Genomic DNA, 19,071 nt, shown 5'->3' with positions numbered 1-19,071 from the left:
GTCACGACAACCGGCGTCGTTAGGAAAACAAATCAATTGAGAAATACCTAGCCATACAAAAAAACAACTATGAAGGGTAAATAAGAACGTAAAATGTTTTTCCAAATGAAATTCAGTGTAGGCCCCACCGAAGGGAGCCGAGGGTCAGGCCCCGACCGGAGGAGGCCTACCGACCTTTTGGAAGGTGGTCGGAGAGCGCCGGCCTGACCACCTAGCGGCGGCCACTGGCCAGGCGGTGGCGTACCGAACCCACGTGCGCCACAGTGACACATGTCGCAGGCCCTCCTCTGCTATAGGAGTTGACGAACGGGACAACCGCCACGACCACGACGCACAGGACCTGCCACGATCGCACAGCGTCCGCCTCACCACGCGAAGCGGGATGATGAAGCTCGATGTGCCAGCAGGAACCGGGACAGGACCCAAAGCGGGGCCTTTGGGGGGGCCCACTTCGGCCCATCACGCCGGGAACACCAAAGAGAAGAAGTTTTGATCCTGCACCGATGATTGCTGATGTCTTGGAGTGGGTTGGATGCTTTCTTCATATCAAAAAGGAATCAAGAGTAGTAAAATGGGGTACCGGAGTGGAGATGAATTTATCAATAGATGTTTTGATTGTATACAGCTCGGCAATGCTTCAGACAGGCATAAAAGTACATGCTTCACGACACATTTATAATGTCAACACCCATCGTTTCAGTTCCAGGGTGCACCATACTTCATATTCTTAAGTTCCTCCAGCTGCAAAATGATATAGAGATTAACTAATCAATGCCAGTTCCATTTACGGTGAAATCATTAGTAATTTTTTGCTTCGACTTCAAAACAAAACTCCAAAATCATAAACGAAAGACAGTCTTTGCAAGTTCAAGATGCTAGCTGTCATGAGGAAACAGCACAAATATGGTAACTTCAACTCACAAAGCCACAGTATTATATATCAACTCCTTGCCACACGCTTTACCGAACTTTCACTCTAACAGAAAATTTTAATTAAAAAAAGGCACAAGCACGAGAGAAACATGGCCATTCAGGACAAAGTGTTTTTCACCTAATCATCGCAATGAAATGAAAAGTATTTGTGTATTGGTATTTCTACATCGAATGTATCCAGTTGGGTACAACTGACCGTTATGCAGGCTGGTGGAATTCAGAACATTACCAGTACTTAAGGTCGGGATAAAAGTTTTGCAATAAGTGTATTGTTGGGATGCAAGAGTTTCAACATCAAACAAGTGCAATCACTTCAAAGAAGCAGTAATCGTTAATATAATACAACAAACACTTCTTAATCAGACATGACATTTCTGTCGCATTCTATATTTGCATATGAAAAAATGTACATGAAAGTTGTAACAACAAATGCTGCTGAACATGGGAAAATTGGAATGCCATGTAAGCAGATAGAGTAGCGCACATTGCCAACATAGTACATATTATACCTGTCTGCATGTTTCCTTGTGGGTATCTAAAAGCTCATTATACTTCAATTGCAAATCCAACTTCTCTGCCTTCAGCTTTTCATAGTCAGAAATTGATGGGCCACCCAGTTTTTGCTGAACAAACCTAGGATATGCAAGCATGTTAGAAACTACAGGAAAAATGTTAAGGATCACTGAACCAAGATTGTCATTTTATTAATGAAACAAGCAGAGACAATCTCACAGTCACAAGTAAATATACATGACAGAAGCCAACTTACTCGACTGCCGACGAAGGCTTATCGTTCTCCTCGTACAAGGCAACAAGAACTGCAAGACGGCAAGAAGATGTAACTAGCCAGTCACAAAACCATGGATTTTACAGATGTACATAACGGGTCGAACACAAACCTTTGGTGAGGGTATCTAGCACACCACTGGATTCAAGATACTTCCTGAAGGCTTCTTTCTTGGCTTCCCTATCCTGTAATGTCGGAAGGCAAACGTAGCATATAAGGCTTAAGCAGAGTCGTGGGTTAGGTTTCCCTTTTATTTAAACTTACATGCTCACAAATAAACTGAAGGTACCTGTCCTTTCAGTTGTTATTACTTCTTTACAGTGAAAAATGAGAGCTGTGTTTATCCTGGTTCTAAAAATTTAAGATGAAACTAGTACAATCTAGAGGAAATCAGACTGCAAGCAGAACAATTGATGTCAATAACCAATCCATCCTCCCACATTGGGTACAGAGATGATTAAATCCAAAGCTACCTGTCCTCTGAAAGGCTAAAGAAAAGCTCACCACAACCAAAGTGCTTGACCCAAGTGGCCAGTGGGAATGCAAATCTGGCTTGATTTTCGCGACGGCTAATAGCACAAGCTGTCTGCTGGTCCAAGAACAGCAGCGAATGCAGGGAGGGAGCAGAGGAGGGAAGGGGCTGGATGCAGAGGCCAACGAGGAGGGCGTACCATTCCGAGGGCAGATCCGGGAGAAGCTCGGGCGAGGACTTGCAGGTTCCCTCGAGGTCGGCGGAGGAAGGAAGGAACGAAGGAAGGGGGGAGATGGCGAGAGCTTGACGACGAAGTGTCGGCAGGATCTGAGTATCTCTGGGCTCTGGCCTGGACAGCCGCTGCTTATTGCTCGTCTTCCTTCTCTTCGGTCCGATTTTTTGCGTAGGTGCGGTGGAAAGGTCACCCACTCCTACCAAGGGTTAGGCTCGCCCCCAGAGAAGCACACCTTGGAGGCTATTTCGGCCTGGTTCGGTTGGTTCGGTGACTCTTCATATTTTTAACATCCATCACGTCGAATGTTTAGATACTAATTAGAAGTATTAAATACAGACTATTAACAAAATCTATTATATAAGTGGAGGCTAAACGGTGAGACGAATCTATTAAGCCTAATTAGTCCATGAATTGACAATTGTTGCTACAGTAAACATTTGCTAATGATGGATTAATTAGGCTTAATAGATTTGTCTCGCCGTTTAGCCTCCATATGTGTAATGAGTTTTGTAAATAGTCTACGTTTAATACTCCTAATTAGTATCTAAACATTCGATGTGACACGTGCTAAAAATAAGCAAAGGGAACCAAACACCACCTTCTATTTTTAGGGCGGGTGACACTTGAAATACTTTTTTTTAGCGCCGCCCTGCTTCTCCAACGGCGAGTCACGCAGCGACCCGCCTCGAAAATGGACGACAAAATAGCCAGCCTAACAACATCCAGTTTGGTCAGGGAGGTGCTGCCTGAAAATAAAAAAACAAAAAATGTGGAGAAAAGTTTTCAACTTTGTTTTTTCGAAGTTGGAGGCTACATAAGGTAAGTTGATGCTAATCTCTTATCTTGTTGAAGCTTATTGTATAGTAGCAACTCTAAAAGACTGCTACTCTTACCCTTAATATCTTCTTTAGGGGAAAATGAAGAAAACAACTCCAACAGTTCTCCCAAACCTCCCCAAATATTTTCGTGACGTGAAAATCTTCCCCTGCGCCATGCAAATATGCGGGACTTTCCTCCACCCCCAATCCGCCCCCCAGCCTGCTTTCCCCCGCGCGATTCACCGTTCCCGCGCGCGATTCACCGTTCCCGTGTGAAGCCTCTCTACATCACCCAGCGCATCTCCAACTCCACGCTGGACGACTACTTCATCACCCGGATCCACATCCGGGAATGTTTGGAGACTTCCAGAGGAACGAGGACTCGCTCGGCACACGACTCCCCCCACGCTACCTACGCCGCCTCCATCAGCGGTGCCGCTAGGAGAGCTCTGTGGGCCCTCTGCTACACCCATCGCTTGGAGCTGAGCAACATCAACTTCCGTCACCTTTCTCGCCGTCCCAATGGCACCTAGCAGACAGCTGTACCATATCTCTTATTTGTTATCAAGTTTACAATATAAATAAGACTAGGAAATAAGCCCGTGCGTTGCTACGGGTTGATATTTATTGAATATCACTTAGGTCATTAAGAATTTGAACACATTTAGAGGTTCTTGCTGTTTCAGGTAACGGAGCAGTCCTCCAGATGCTTGCACGAAGCAAGTATGAACGTCACACATCTTAAGACAAATTCAGATCGGCGATTGCTATTCTCAATCCTATAAAAAATTATGTTCTGATGTTGGACAGAAGGAAATCTCTAACCAACACTTACTACAGTAGAAAATTGCTGAGAATGACATTATATGACCAACCAGTTAAACAGGAAAAAAACTCCTTTAATGGAAAAAAAATATGCACATGCCTTGTAATCCTCCCTTTTATAACTCTCTTCATTTCAACACAATGACCAATATGATGGACCTCTTTTAATTTCATAATGATAATTGCTAATACTGGTACTACATAAACCTGCATTGGATTTCCTTGTGGGTTGACACCATTAGGTGTAAATCCTGATGTATTTTTGGGATAGACCTCTGTCTTGATCATTTCTGCAACTTCCAAACTCAATTCAGTAATTCACAAAAACACATCACAGTTCAATGATTCACAACATGGGCATGTTCTCTAATTCCCAAACTCAATTGAGTGATTCACAAACACACAGCTTCAGTTGGGTATCCCAAGCCATTTCAGGTTCCTGTATGTATCACACTGCTCAGTAATGTGGCCTTGGTCAATTAATTTAGACACAGGTAGAAAGGAAGAGAATTGAATGAATCTCTGTTTTTCTTCTTTGGCTCATTGAACTAATCACATTAGTGAAACGCTTGTGGTTCACTGCTTTTTGATTAACAACCGCTGCCAAACATTCTTCCCAGATGGCTCGTCAATTAATGCTCCGTAGCAGAGAACAAAACCATGCTTAAAGGAAAAGAGAGAAAACATCAGGGAAGAAATCGTACTTGAAAAAACTAAAGAGGACATGTCACATGTGCAGCTTATTTGCTGCTTCATCTGCATATTAGCAGCAGAACAAAGTGAAGGTGCCGCCTCTGCTATCCCATTACCCTGCTCCAGCTTGAGAAGCTTCCAAGCCTCCTCCCCGCCCTGCAGTGGCAGCGGAGGCGTCCCCGGCGCCCAGCACGCCACCGCTGGTGCCAAGCAGGCCATATCCTGATTCCTGAGGCTGCGTCATCCGCGTGCAGAAGATGGACCTGTCGCGCCTGTGGCCTCTCCCTCTTCCGTCCACGGTGGTGGTACGGTGAGTAGCTCCTCCCACTGGACAATCAAGACCTCGGGGTGGCGGCATGCGGCAGCCATGAGTTGTGCCCAGCGGGAGAACCAGGGCAAGCGGCGATGGACAGCCTGCAGGGCCGGTTGCCTGGGCCAGATGTAGAAGGGAGCGGGGATCTGCGGGGAGGGCGCCCGTCGCTATGAGACCGGGGATAAGCCTAGCGGAGGGGAGGAGAACGGGGAGGTGGTCGCGGATGTCGAGGTCGACGAGCGTGCCGCCGGCAAGCCGGCCGGAGGGGTGGGCCGGCGCTGACCCAGTCGCCTATGCAGTCGGGGCGATCTATGAGCGAGAACGGCAAGAAAGAAAACGATTTGTTCTCTCAGCAGAAAATATAAGCCCAAACAGTACGACATGGACTGCGGGTTGATTACCAAAAATTTGAGGAGTTTTTTCGCAAAATATCCATGATGGTTGAAAAATCCGAACCATCCTCCCTTTAGCTCTTTCCCCTTTAACCCCCTAGCTTTCCTATTTTTTCCAACCGAGCTCCCCTATACTCAGAATTGGACTGCGGGTTGATTTCACGAAACGTCAGGGTTTTTTTTTTGCAAAATTAGGGCGACGTACCAAAAACCCTGGCAGAGACGTTGCTTGCTTTAATAATAGGTATAGATATGGCTTAAATTTGTATTGGAATTGATTTTGATTCCTGATATATCATGTGCGTATGTTTGCTTTAGTTGAAAACACTAATCATTTTATCTCATATCTTTTTTTATATCAATCTAAACATGTTCTGACTTGAATAATTACTAGGAGCATTTCTTTTTTCTTTTTACTTTCTAAAATAGTTTGTACACTACATATTGTTGAGAAATTGATGCCTCTAAACTGGACACCGACTTTTCAAAAAGTGGTTCCCAACTTAGTTTTACACCGCTAGTTAGATGGACCTTGCACTCGCACTAATTTAAAGAGATCTTTGCTCTAACACTTACATGGCAGATCAACTCTCTACACACATTTGCTACATCTTGGTACAAGACTCACTCTTACACTTCTATGGATGGTTATTCCTAGTTTTGTACCACACTTTTAGTCCTAACTAGGACTCAATGGAAGACCCACCATGTCAACACTACACTAAACTCATATGCCACTATACTTGGCTTGATCTCTTGGAGGTGGAGGGCACCCATATTTATAGGGCTCTATGATTCATGTGGTGTTGCCATGTGGCAACTTACACACTCTTCTAAATAAAATATCTAATTCTAGAATTTTCTTGCATGCTTATCCGATCCATATTTATATATCTCCTGCCATGTTAAAATATCTAGCATCCACACTTTTCTTTTTTTTACCATGATCTTATCCTCATGCATGGCAAATATAGCTCATGCATCCCCACCATTCTTCTAGAAATTTCTCAAGTATGCATTGCTATTTTCAACATCTCTTTTGTGGACATTTTAGTTATTTCATTTGACCTGCTTTTACTTACACTGGTCGTTTAATGTAGAGAGTTGATGATGCGTCATTGTCGGAAGATACTGGCGTGATAGTTAATGATATTATTTTGGTTCTTTGGAGAACATGCCTGGTGTCAACTCACATGTTCAGTCTCAGTGACTACAGAGTTGGGCAGATTGAAGAGACCATCGCCAGCACCGTCCTTCGATATGCTTCACAGCTTAAGGTAATGAATTTGATCATCTCATCGAGCTACCCGGGTGCATCTGCTGTCCTGGCTCGAGCGATTCTGGACGACATGGTGGACATGGCGGCGGGTATGTTCACGGCCAAACGCTTCTTCGAAGAGCTGGCCTCGAGCAAGGCCATCCTGGCTCTACCCGTGCCGAAGTTCAGCGAGACGGCGGCGGAGCAGGGCTGCGCGGTGTGCGGCCAGCGCTTCCAGGAAGGAGACAAGGTCAGGATGATGCCTTGCTCCCACTCTTTCCATCAGAGCTGCATCTTCAAGAGGCTTCTTGGCAACAGGGTTTGCCCATGCTGTCGCTTCACGATGCCCGCCGCTGACGAGCAAGATGATGATATGAGCAAGAAGAGGCGGCGCGCAGGTTGAACTTGAAGGCGTTTTTTTTTAATGTAATTGGCAGGAGCTCTGGGAGAAAGAGTGGTGTAAGTAACTGGCTCTAAGGTAAGGAAAAACATACAAGGCCCCCTGGCCGCTCTCCCGCTTACAAACAAGGACCCCTGATCTCTACGGGTCCCTACTCACACAGTCGTGCACGCCGGGAAGTTATGTGGGTTGACAATTTGCCCTCGTGTACTCATGGATGCTTTCCTTTGCTCCCTCAGCCACTTGCTGGGCTGTGGAGTATTTGTTGTCGAAAATTCTGCAATTTCATTCCTTCCATAGACTCCACATAATGTAGATAGACATTCCATTGAAAGCGCGACGCTGCTACTTTGGAATCGAGCTCACAACAGCCTCCCACCAACCCATAATACTATCGAAGTCCGAAGGCCCGACCCACGTTGTAGGATGGTGTAACGTTCCCAAGCAGCCACCTGGTTCCAAACCAAGATGACGAAGGGGCAGAGCAAGCGTAAGTGCTGACATGTTTACATCATATCGGGCCATTGCAGAGGACACAAGAGTTTTGGTGTGGCCAACCCCGAAGCTAGCGCCAAGTTATCCGCAGTGAGGATTTTGTTTTTGGCAAACAATTCGCATTTGTTTTCTACATGTGCCTTCCGAATGATATTTGTCTTGTAAATCGTCTATAGGATCCGATGAATTGTGCACGGTAGGCTGATTTGGCGGAATACCTTCCACCGCGCGTCTACTTCCGCAATCGCATCAGCGTGTGGTTTTGGAGGTGGACCTCCTGTAGGCATGGATCCATAGGGAGACGAACTCCCTCAATTTGCATGGAGGTTGTGATTCTGCCGCGAAGGGCTCTAATCCAAGCACTAATTGTGAGTTCCTGCGCCACTGTTCTGTTTTTCCTTCTGACCAGGGCAGGTTGGCTGCGACGACATTTATTTATTGCAAACTGTTTGAAACCAGTATACATGTGGAGCGTTTGGTTAACTTTACTTATTTTTAGCACCCGTTCCATCGAATATTTAGATACTAATTAGGAGTATTAAACGTATTAAACGTAGACTATTTACAAAACCCATTACATAAGTGGAGGCTAAACGGCGAGACGAATCTATTAAGACTAATTAATCCATCATTAGCAAATGTTTGCAGTAGCAACACATTGTCAAATCATGAACTAATTAGGCTTAATAGATTCGTCTCGCTGTTTAGCCTCCACTTATGTAATGGATTTTGTAAATAGTCTACGTTTAATACTCCTAATTAGTATCTAAACATTCGATGTGACGGGTGCTAAAAATAAGCAAATGTAACCAAACGGGACCATATTCCTTCTGACCACGGAAGTTTAGGAAATCAAACATGGGACACAATCGATCCATACGTACAATAATGCACCCTAACTAGCTGCTACGGCGGCTGATGAGCTAGGATGTGTACATGCACACGAGTTTGAATATACGTATACAATACATGCATGGGACAGCAGTGGGGTTATTTATGGATCATTCAATTCTTTTCCCGTTCTCGATCGACGCATGCATGGATGATCGGATCACTTGCTCCAGTCTCCTATGGCCTTCTCGAGCTCCTGCCGCTTCATGCCAACGATCATGTCCTTCACGTCCTCGTCCTTGACCAGAACGTACGTCGGCAGCGCCTCCACACCAACTTCCTCCGCCAAATCCTGCACTCATATGCATCAGGAATCAGGACGGCGGCGCCGAAATCATCCAACGATCGAGTTAATGATTTGCCGACGCTGCTAGCTCGGCACCATCCATACAGTACATACTCTGAACTTGTCGACGTTGAGCGTGTAGAAGCTGACTTTGTCTTTAGAACTATTGCCGGCGATTTGCCTATACGGGATCTTCATGACCTTGCTTGGCTCGGACCACGGCGCCATGAACTCCAGCACAATCTTTCGAAGTTGGGAGGGAGATAGGGAAATTAGAGAGACAGAGATAGAGAAATTTTACATAAAAGTAAGGAAAAAAAACTCAGAGAAAAGCTTGATACGTACCAGCTTGTTGGGGTTTCTACTCAGTTCTCTTTCCAATTGTGTAGTAGTAGTGATGGTCACAACGCCTAAGTATTCCATCAACAAAAAGGAAGCCAGTACAAATTAGACACAGCATGTATTATGGCAGAAAAGAAGGATGATGCAAAGAAGTGGTGTTACCGGCCATCTTCTCTTTTTACTCGCTTTCGATCACTGCGTGGGCTCCTGGGTGGAGGAAGGGCTCTAGGCTGCGTGATGGCAAATATATAGCTGGAGCAGAAGCCTCCTTGTGCACTGTGCACGGGCCGTATGGATGAGAAGGAATAGATGCTCGCCACTTTTGCGCGTGAGACCCTCCAAGGTTTCAAACATGTGCAGGTTCGAGCAAATAATTAATTTTGCCCGGGTTTCCAGCCTGGGTTACGAATGTGATTGGGCGGATGTTTCTCCTTGCCATTTATTTCAGGGTTTTGATAGTGTTGTGCTTTGTTTTCCTTCTATCTCTTTTCCCGGCCAGTCATGTTATTTTGTTATGATTTGCTAAGACTCATATTATTCTCGAGATATAAGAAGAAGAATCCAATTTATTTTGGCAATGTTACTACTACTACTAATTAGAAGTTCTTAACGAAGCCTCCACCTTAATCCTCATGGAAAATGCTAAAAGATAAATCCTAGAAATTACTTAAGAAATCATAAACATCCAACCATCCATCTAGTAGCCTCTAACAATAATAGGCATTGTATCTATTACATTTTCGAAAAAATTACCCACAGCTATCATTACGACAAGGAAAAAGTCAATTTTACTCCTCTCACCTACCCACTTTGTCCGTTTAACCCCTTGAACAAAGTTTTGGCTTACTTTGCTCCCTGAACTATTTCATTTGGTCCAATCTACCCCCTAATTAGATTTCTCCTTTTTGTTTCTTCATGTATGAGTTGAATTTTGAGTTCAAATTTTGTGAGCATATACAAAACATGATACCTTATGTTAGAAAATTATACTAAGAATTTTCATGGTTATTTTCATCATAGGTTAGGAATATTTAATACGAAATTGATCTTAGATATGCAAAACTGTAGGAAAAGTAATCATGAAAAAATTCTAATATATTTTTTTTTAACATGGAGCATCATGTTATAAGTCAACTGACAAAATCTAAAATTAAAATTCAATTTGTATGCGAAGAAACGAAAAAGAAAAATCTAATTAGGGAGTAGATTGGACCAAATGAAATAGTTTGGGGAGTAAAATGAGCCTAAATTTTGCTTAGGGATCATGTGGACAAAGTAAATAGGTGAGGGGGAGTAAAATAGATTTTTTCCTTACAAAAAAAATAACTCCCTAAATTTGGATCTAAATTACCTAAATCTGTCATTATGAAAGTTAGTCCAAAATAACTCCCTACCTAAAAACATCCATGTTTGCATTATAACAATTAAGTTATGCAACCCCTTACATTTTGCATGTAAATTGCTGACCTCTGCCACTGTTAAAAGTAAACTAAATATCTCCTTGAATCAACATCTAAATTACCAACATGTTCTATTATAAAAAAAACTTAGTAACAAAAAGGTATAGCTATATATATTTCGAAATTACCCACTTTTATGCTTGTTTAATAGATAAAAAAACTAATTCAGAATAAACATATATGTGGTGTGGCACCGTATATATTAAGTATACATGCATATATGAGCGATATATATATATATATATAATATAATTTGGCAACCATGAAAAATATTCCTTTAACGAATCATGTATGAATGACACTAATAAATTCATTTTAAATTATATTACCACTCGATGGCAATATATTATGTAAGTTATTACATTTGAGATGTGCCAGGGCGGGTTGCACGCGTGCTCAGTTTGGTTTGACACATTCTTGTGTCAGCAATGTGCAGAGGGCGTCCTCGCAGAAAATAGCAGGAAAAAGGCAAATGTGTGCACATTCAAGATGCATCTTTGTCTTCAGTCTTTTATTATCACTACTTTCTACAATGTAAAGTTTCTAATAACAAAGCTGTTGTTTCATTTTATTTCCCACGGCATTATAAGTAATATATATACACGGATACTTCTACAAATCCTTGGGGGCTTATCCTTAAAAGTTGTAAAAGATGGGCACCTTTCTATTCATCGACGAAACCTCATAATCCTATGGAGCCCAGATGCTCATCATATTGAATCTTATATATTTCTATTTCATAAAACGAGTGAAAAAAAAATCGAACTTGGCTAGATCAAATTGTACGCAAAGAATATTAAGCAGTGGACGTCGTGAAAAGAGAACTAAAGGAAACGATGCTTATCAGCAGGGGGACGTCACCTTTAACGATTCCGATTCCACTCACACTTCCTTTTGTCAAAATTATAAAGTTTTATGCTGAATAAAAAATAATATTCTTCCTTAGCAAAACTTATAGCGTACAGATTCTTTATTTACTTTTTTTTTAACTACTAGGAAAAGGCCCGTGCATTGCCGCGGGAATATATGAGAGGATAAACAATAATTCTAAGGCCGAATTTAAATTACAGTTTTCAAATCAAACATTTCTAAGAAAACTTTAGACTACATGCACACCAATATTTTAAATCACCGGCTATGAGATTCAGTGGCAGTTGCTAAAAACATCGCTATATCCCACTATTTCTATTGTAGTTAGCGGTACCTTTCTGAAACTGCTACAACGTCGCTATAACTTCGTTATAGCCCACTATTTAAAACACTGGGGCATTGTCTAAAACTTGACATGACAAGTGGATTACTTGGCAAGGACTCAATTTATTCCATCCTTCCTATCAACCTTCAGTGCATCTGATCCCCTGCTTGCGCCGGAGTGCCCAAGCCTTTTACGCTCGACCTGTCCCCACACGACGGCCTTCCCATCACACCTCCCCGACCTAACTACCATCAATCACTGCGGCCCTTTAGTCTCTGACCACATTGTCTCATCCTGTCATAGCTATGCTCGTAAGCTTGCGATAAGGCTACTTACAAAGGCGGACCCAGGATTTGAACTTTGGGTAGGCCTAACAAAAAAAAATGAAATCTAATATGCAATTCGGTATAAACCAAAACACAATTCGTCAATTCGGTAACAGGAATACAAAATTCTCGAATAACACAAATAAAAAAATAACCAAAAGTATGATAATGTATTTAAAATGTCTCCTAATAATACATTAAATTCAACAACTAAGTTTCGAAGTTGCATAAATTACAATATAAAAAGTTTGAACTTAAGATAAGTATCATATACAAATTGTTGCTGCCGTGGATTGACTATTTATTTCCCACGTGTTATTTTAAGCGAAGGATTTGCACAGCTTATTACGATGTAGTCTGTTTTTCGCACACAGGACGCAAGGTAACCAGGAAGGCAAGATTATTTATATCTCATACAGATGTAAGAGGCATGGATTATTTGTTGGGCCGGCCTCTGAAATATACATGTAGTAGAAAAGAATTGGGCTGAATTTTTGGGTAGTCCTGGGCCTATATGAACTACCTGCTGGGCCCCCTATGGCTACTTAACCGCATGGCAACAAATTGCTGCCTACAGTCATTATGTTTGTTTAGTTTTTCACAGTTAACTTTACCTTGCTATATGGAAGGAGATTCTGTGAAATACTTGATCTCTACTTTTTGTTAACAGACGTTTTTTGCTACAATTATGCATTCTTTTAGTTTTAATCCGATTGCTTAATCCATGTTAGTAGTTTTTAAACACAACTTTTCACTTTTATTTGATCTATTGCAAACTAACCAAAACAAGGAAAATAATCTCCTAGTAAAATTGATAGGCCAAACAAAAATTCCTTTTGTTCAGCACGTGGAGGAGGATAGGAGGAAATGGATGGCAGATTCGCAGTGGGAGCTTTCCTCGTGGCCCCACAAGGCCACAGGTTCGCAGAATTCCCGACGGGCCCTACCTGCAGCTCCTCATCAGCGGCCCGGCCACCGCGTTTTCACTGAAGTTGGTGACGCTTTATTCCGGCTATCCTGGCGTCCTGCACAGCTGCACTCCTGCATCCCCCCTCCTCCCCGAAACGGTGGGGCTGACCACTCCGAATCCGATCCCGACAAGAAGGGACAAAGTGGGGCATCGCTGACGGCTGATCACAGCGCGCGCCAGCTTCGCAGCCAACGATCTCCGACAGACACCATTTCCTTTTCGGCTCGCGCGTGGTTTCCGCACCGCTCCCCACCCTACTCCTCGCGGGTAGGGATGGAAATGTGGAAATGGATATCTGAATTATCCGATATCCGTATTCGCTAATTATCCAACATCCGTATCCGCTAAAACGACAATATGAATATCCGTATTCATATTCGAATTTTAACGTGTACTAAAATGGATACAACCAAATTTGTTTTTCTTGATTTTCTCTATTCGATTCTACATTCGTATTCCACAATATCCGACACTATCACTATCCGACCATATGAAACTATTAGTTATCTCCATAACTAATGATAAATGATGTTAATTTAAACATAAATAATGAGAGTATATCATTGAAACTATTCAAAAGTTATCTTTATAACTAATAATTAATGATATTAATTTTATTATTACCAATATTGTATCCATAAAACTATTTAAAAATTATCTCTAATTTTAGTGATCAATGTCATTAAATTTAGTAATAAATATATATGAATCTTCAGTTTACTTTTAAATACTCTAGTTTATCTATCTATCAATAAAAACATTTTTATAAATTTTTATTATTCATTGATAAATGTTTATATTTGTTGAAATGTATATTTATCCATATACTATTTTTTGTATAAAGTGCACTATTTTAAATAATTATTAATTAATGTAATATTTTCATGAGTTATATTTGTTTGCACTTGTTAGGTCTACTTGTATAATGATTTTATTATTCAAAAACCATCAATAAACAAAATAGATAAATGTTATCTTCAAATCGAGTAAATATCCGATGGATATCCAAATTCGAGATATTCATTTTGTACTTGTATTCGAGAACATCCGAATTCGTATTCGTATTCGACTTATAATAGGGTAAAAAGTGCTATCCGGATTTGATTCTATGCGGATCCGATCCGAATTCCATCCCTACCCGCTGCCCCCCATTTCTCCAACCCCATGGTCCCCTAAACCCCAATTAACATATACATAATTTATATACATAATTTTGTATAAATAAAAGTTATACACACATATTATAACAAAATATTATGAAAAAAATATTTATACATCACAAAAACATGCAAACAAATATTTGTACAACTACATTATGTAGCAAAACGTTGTGCTAAACGTATTTTATAACAAACTTATAACTTTTCCAAAACATAACTGTAACAAAAATTATGTAGCAAAAAGTTACGCTAAACATATTTTATAACAAACTTATACACATGAATTTTCCAAAACCAATTGTATAAAAACTTTTCCAAAAACAATTGTATAAAAAACTTTTCCAAGAAAAAGAGCTTCGCAAAATGAAATTGGACAAAAAAAGTTGTGCAGATGCAAATCGGGGAAAAATTATCCATATAACTTTTTCACAGCAGCAACATTTTCACATTAAAAGCAAAAAAAAGGCTTGCCGTACTTATATGCATAAGCAACATTTCACAGCAAAACATTTTCAGATAGGTACAAGAATTTCATAGGCATTATACAGAAGTAAGATATTCCTTGGCAGTACTTATATGCATGTTAACATTCTATGTACCTAAGTTATATTACTAACTCTTGTCTTTATATCCTCAAAGTGCGTACAAGCTTAACATACTAAGAGGCGGGCCCTACAATAAAAAAGGATGAAAGCTATGAAAATAATATATCATAAATATGTAAGAACATTAAAACTTGCTTTTTTTCATATATTGTAGACTTGTCATTAATAACAACTAATCACTGTATAATTTTTCTATTTGTTTGTAGTACCACAAGCAACCTCTTGGCTCTATGCTATGTGTATATTACGTGTGCGAGTTCATGAGAAACAATGGGAGGTACCGGACGAACCCTGAAGACGTAAATCTCTTATACACTACCATGTGCTAACTTCCTAATGGTAATACATTCTAATCTTCATTTACTGTTTAACTGCAGATGCTTACCATCAAAGGTAACTACACCAAGATCGAAGACAAACAAATCGATAACATTTGTACGGACATGGCGAGGTTCATCCTACGCGAGGTTTGTCATGAGGATGGAGTATACTTTGATAAGGAAGGCGTGTTGATGACGAACGAGTGCACACCTCTTCGTAGATGGGCGTAGTAGCAGTTTAATTAGTGTGGCAACAGCTTAATTCCAAATGTTGGATTATTAATAATATGAATTATTTATTATGTACGATGCAATTTTTAATAATATAAATTATTTATTATTCAAGTTTGTTGTGTCATGTTATGTAGTTGGAGATACATATTTCAATTTGACAGCTAAAAATAATTCACAGGAAATAATATATTATGTGGTAGTGAAAATGCACTTTCCTAGCGGGTGGCGTAAGCACCCGCTAGCATAGGAACCATCTATAGCGGGTGCTTATGCACCCGCCAGCACAACTGTGCTGGCTCAAGGTTGCTGGCGGGTGCGATACTCACCAGCACAAACATATTTTAGCTGCCAGCAAAAACGTTTTCTGACCTAGTGGCATGTTGTACGTAGGAACTGACTTGTCCTGAAAACAAAATGAGCATAATGTTATTTTTGTATCAGTGACGCCATGGCTGTTAGAGTTTATAGCAAGGATGATTTAATATGATCCCGCCGGTTGATTGTAAGATAGGATTAATTTTCATCTCTTTTTTTTTTTAGGATCGCGGAAGACCGAAGCCAACATGTACTTTATATGATACCCTATGTGGCTAAATACAACAATCATCTCAATATTCGCCATGCGCTCATATTCTCGCGATTCCATGTACTTGCTGGTGAATGGGTACGCTACACTAGTACAAACAAAAATTCTACCGCGTTCAACCAAGGATCTGATAAAAGCTGCAGCATCGAGGACTTAGAATATTGCTATGGCACGCAAAGGCAGGGACAATGGGACATCATCATGGCAAACCCGTGAGGATATTGCATATTGTCGTGGCCACGCAAAGGGCATGCTAAGAGGCTTTGGCAGTAATAAAGTTTGTGCCCAAATATGGCAGGTCGACTTTATCTTTAAGTATCTTTCTTTATCTACATTTTTTTGGCTTTGACAACATGACGCCAATCAGAATTCCAACACTTGAAGTACCAGTTTGTTTGTCTGCATAATGCAAGTTCTTTCATACATGCCAATTCAACTTTACTATCCTTAATCGGAGAACTCTTTAGAGGCCTTTACATCAATCATCACCAGATGTGCTAGAAAAAAAATGATTAAGCACTAGGAAAGAAATTCTCAAGAATTAGAAACATCTGACCTGATTTGATAGAGGACGACAAATGGGGTTCATTCCTTTTTAAAAATACCCACGCCAGCTATTATGAAAAACAACATAAAGTGATCCCCTAATATTTGTGTAAATTATCTACTTGCGCCATTATAAAGAACAATCAAAAGTGACACCTAAATTTGCATCTAAACTACTACCCACCTCAGCTACCGATAAAAATAACCTAACGTAATGAACCCTAGTCAACTATTAATAGGCCATGAATGGTCCTTGCGAACCCTAATCATCTGGATAAGTCCTAGACTGTTCTAAGATTAATTCACTCATGTGGGCATAAGTGTGTGGTTCCTTAGACTTGGCATGGGTGATCGTATTTTCCTGGATTTATTGTATGATTTAACGGCACTATTCTTTCAATACTAAGGCTACGTGTCCGTACAGCGAGGCTACGTGTCCATACAGCGAGGCGCCTATAGTAACTTTGTCAATCTCAAGATCCAGTAGGCCAGTCTCTCGACGGCGTTCATAGGGGTAGGATTTGCATGCATATGTTCGTAGGGATGAGTGTGCATGCGTTTGTGAGCGTCTGAGTTTGTATTGGTGATTTGCAAAAAAAAAATATTGCATGAGTACTTTTGTATTTGTCTATATACTTCAGAAATCTTCTATTATCTTAGTATTTGGTCAACAAAAGGAGATCTCACTCTCTCAAGACATAGAAATTCCCATGTTAATCAGAGAAAAAATAAAAAGATAAATTACCCCACCACTAGCAAAAAAAAACCCCCTATGCATATATAAAAATCACCCACCAATGCCATTATGAAAGAAATAATCTATAATTCTCTTTAGCAATGTAGTACAAATTACCAGCCTACAACTAATTAAAAATAAAGCCAAAAAATATTCCCAATTTTTTTTATCTATGGTAGTTAGTATAGTAAATAGATGCCTAGTACGTGCAATAGCGTCCAGATACAGACGCTTTCGTGAAGAACTTCATCTGCTCTAGCGTCTGTCTGCCTGCAGCCGTTGGCATCGCAACCTTGCACTCTGTTCCGCCGTTCCCGCTTCTTCTTTGGATCATACATGAGATCCAAAGCTTCAGCTATGTCTGAAACATATGCACAACTTCTTTGGTAGTTAGTGCTATCTAATGAACAGATGGATCTTCATTTGATCGAGACTTTCATACATGCGACTCTTTCTGTATGTACTGCAGTTTTTCATAATCAACTAACGTTCGATCAGCACCAGCTATGTGTGAAACATATGCACATGCTTTACAATTGAGTTGATGAACCATATCTGTATTGAATAATTTCTGAAAATAAAATTTTGAACTTATAAAAATCATCCATACAACTCATACTACACACTCCTTTTGGACGAGATTAATTTTACACACATTAGCTAAGTAAATATTCTACCGAGTGCAAAATTATTACAACCCTTTCATATCTCAGAAGCTGATTATTACAGTTAGGAAATCACATTCAACTCCAGGTCTTTGTTTACGGCATTATACAAGGGAATAATACTAACTCACAAGTAATATCCATGCTCCAGGACAGGCAATGCAAAAAAACAAAATCACAGCATTTGACTAAGACCATCCTGCTGCTTCACAAGTGCATCTTCATGCTGCACTGAGACCTCGCTGCTTGCAAGCAAGATCAAGTACACTGAAGTTTCTGTTGCTGTATAGAGCATACCATATACACCATGTCTGCCAAGATAAACATCAAGAGGGCGAGGGCTACTCCTCCTCCTGAGAAAATCCCTTTGTGTGTATGCGGCATCCACAAGACTACCATGAGGGCACATGGCAGAGGTGTTCCCTTTCCATGCCGTGTGTCGAGGCACAGTCCCTCCAAGGGGATGGCGGCAGGTCACCCACCGCACGGGACAGAGACGGCGGCGGCTCCATGGCGTGTTGGCCATCACCTTTCCTCGCAAACACATTTTGGAGGAACCAATAGGAATAGGGAACCAAGATGGTCCGGCTCAACTAGGACTACCACCGGACACCGTCCGAGGAGCGTCCAAGTGCGGACATGCTTTATAACAGCGTCCTGTATTAACTGCTAGGAGGAATAACGTCCTGCTTCCAGTTATAATTTTTTTACCTTAATTTACCATTATTAAGATTAAGAATTTATTCATTATTATAAATAAAAAAATTGGACATTATTCCATCGTAATATAAATTAAATATAAATAAAATGATTGTATTCATAGTAGTATTTAGATGAGATTCAGCAATTAATCGTTATGACACTAGTATAGCTAAATTTTAAATTATTTTTAGTAATTAGGCATAGTGTGCAATAAAAAGATGGCGACGGTGATAAAAATATAAGTTTAACATTAATTAGATGCAAAGATAATATCAATACTAGCCGGGCAAATGCGCCGGCTACCTCACAGATGCAAATAGGCTCATGGCTTGTGGCTTTTAGTTGAAAGTCATTCACGTGGTTCGTCTTGCGTGGAGTTTACTTAAAGAAGAAATTCTGATATATGCATGTATATATTGGCTAACA

General features: G+C 40.7%; 3 protein-coding genes across 5 annotated transcripts; 1 reads left to right on the top strand and 2 right to left on the bottom strand.

Moving 5' to 3' along the window:
* Nucleotides 1–48: 48 nt before the first annotated feature.
* On the bottom strand, nt 49–2,626 carry LOC101784243 (C-Myc-binding protein homolog). Of its 3 annotated transcripts, none has more exons than XR_214596.2 (6): nt 2,392–2,626; nt 1,833–1,905; nt 1,703–1,751; nt 1,443–1,566; nt 581–741; nt 49–510 (listed from the first exon to the last, which is right to left on the bottom strand). XR_214596.2 is itself a non-coding variant. In XM_004955634.2 (5 exons), the coding sequence occupies exons 1-5, from the start codon at nt 2,392–2,394 to the stop codon at nt 697–699; spliced, it is 294 nt and encodes a 97-aa protein (XP_004955691.1). In that variant the 5' UTR covers nt 2,395–2,626; the 3' UTR covers nt 563–696. The 3 variants fall into 3 exon arrangements, 1 of the variants encoding a protein (XP_004955691.1); XR_214597.2 differs by having other exon boundaries at nt 49–495; XM_004955634.2 differs by lacking the exon at nt 49–510 and having other exon boundaries at nt 563–741.
* A 2,542-nt stretch (nt 2,627–5,168) lies between these two features.
* LOC101753060 (E3 ubiquitin-protein ligase RNF181-like) lies at nt 5,169–7,129 on the top strand. Its single transcript, XM_004958948.1, has 2 exons — nt 5,169–5,204; nt 6,569–7,129. Exons 1-2 carry the CDS (start codon nt 5,169–5,171, stop codon nt 7,127–7,129), a joined length of 597 nt encoding a protein of 198 aa, XP_004959005.1.
* Nucleotides 7,130–8,426: 1,297 nt separating this feature from the next.
* LOC101783832 (thioredoxin H-type 2) lies at nt 8,427–9,387 on the bottom strand. Its single transcript, XM_004955633.2, has 4 exons — nt 9,303–9,387; nt 9,144–9,208; nt 8,913–9,041; nt 8,427–8,804 (listed from the first exon to the last, which is right to left on the bottom strand). The coding sequence occupies exons 1-4, from the start codon at nt 9,307–9,309 to the stop codon at nt 8,673–8,675; spliced, it is 333 nt and encodes a 110-aa protein (XP_004955690.1). The 5' UTR covers nt 9,310–9,387; the 3' UTR covers nt 8,427–8,672.
* Nucleotides 9,388–19,071: the final 9,684 nt, after the last annotated feature.

Source organism: Setaria italica, chromosome II (assembly GCF_000263155.2).
Source record: "Setaria italica strain Yugu1 chromosome II, Setaria_italica_v2.0, whole genome shotgun sequence".
NCBI lineage: Eukaryota > Viridiplantae > Streptophyta > Magnoliopsida > Poales > Poaceae > Setaria > Setaria italica.
The sequence above is the reverse complement of the archived record's forward strand: the minus strand, read 5'-3'. Positions and strand labels throughout refer to the sequence as shown.

Bases quoted from the DNA above. Each gene is read 5' to 3' on its own strand.
- LOC101783832 (XM_004955633.2), bottom strand. The intron at 9,042-9,143 runs GTACGTATCAAG...CAACTTCGAAAG, and splicing joins GTAGAAACCCCAACAAGCTG to ATTGTGCTGGAGTTCATGGC. The intron at 8,805-8,912 runs GTATGTACTGTA...ATATGAGTGCAG, and splicing joins TCAACGTCGACAAGTTCAGA to GATTTGGCGGAGGAAGTTGG.
- LOC101753060 (XM_004958948.1), top strand. From the start codon at position 5,169: ATGGACAGCCTGCAGGGCCGGTTGCCTGGGCCAGAT. The intron at 5,205-6,568 runs GTAGAAGGGAGC...CGTTTAATGTAG, and splicing joins GCCGGTTGCCTGGGCCAGAT to AGAGTTGATGATGCGTCATT.
- LOC101784243 (XM_004955634.2), bottom strand. The intron at 1,752-1,832 runs GTTTGTGTTCGA...GCCGTCTTGCAG, and splicing joins GCTAGATACCCTCACCAAAG to TTCTTGTTGCCTTGTACGAG. The intron at 1,567-1,702 runs GTAAGTTGGCTT...TGCATATCCTAG, and splicing joins AAGCCTTCGTCGGCAGTCGA to GTTTGTTCAGCAAAAACTGG.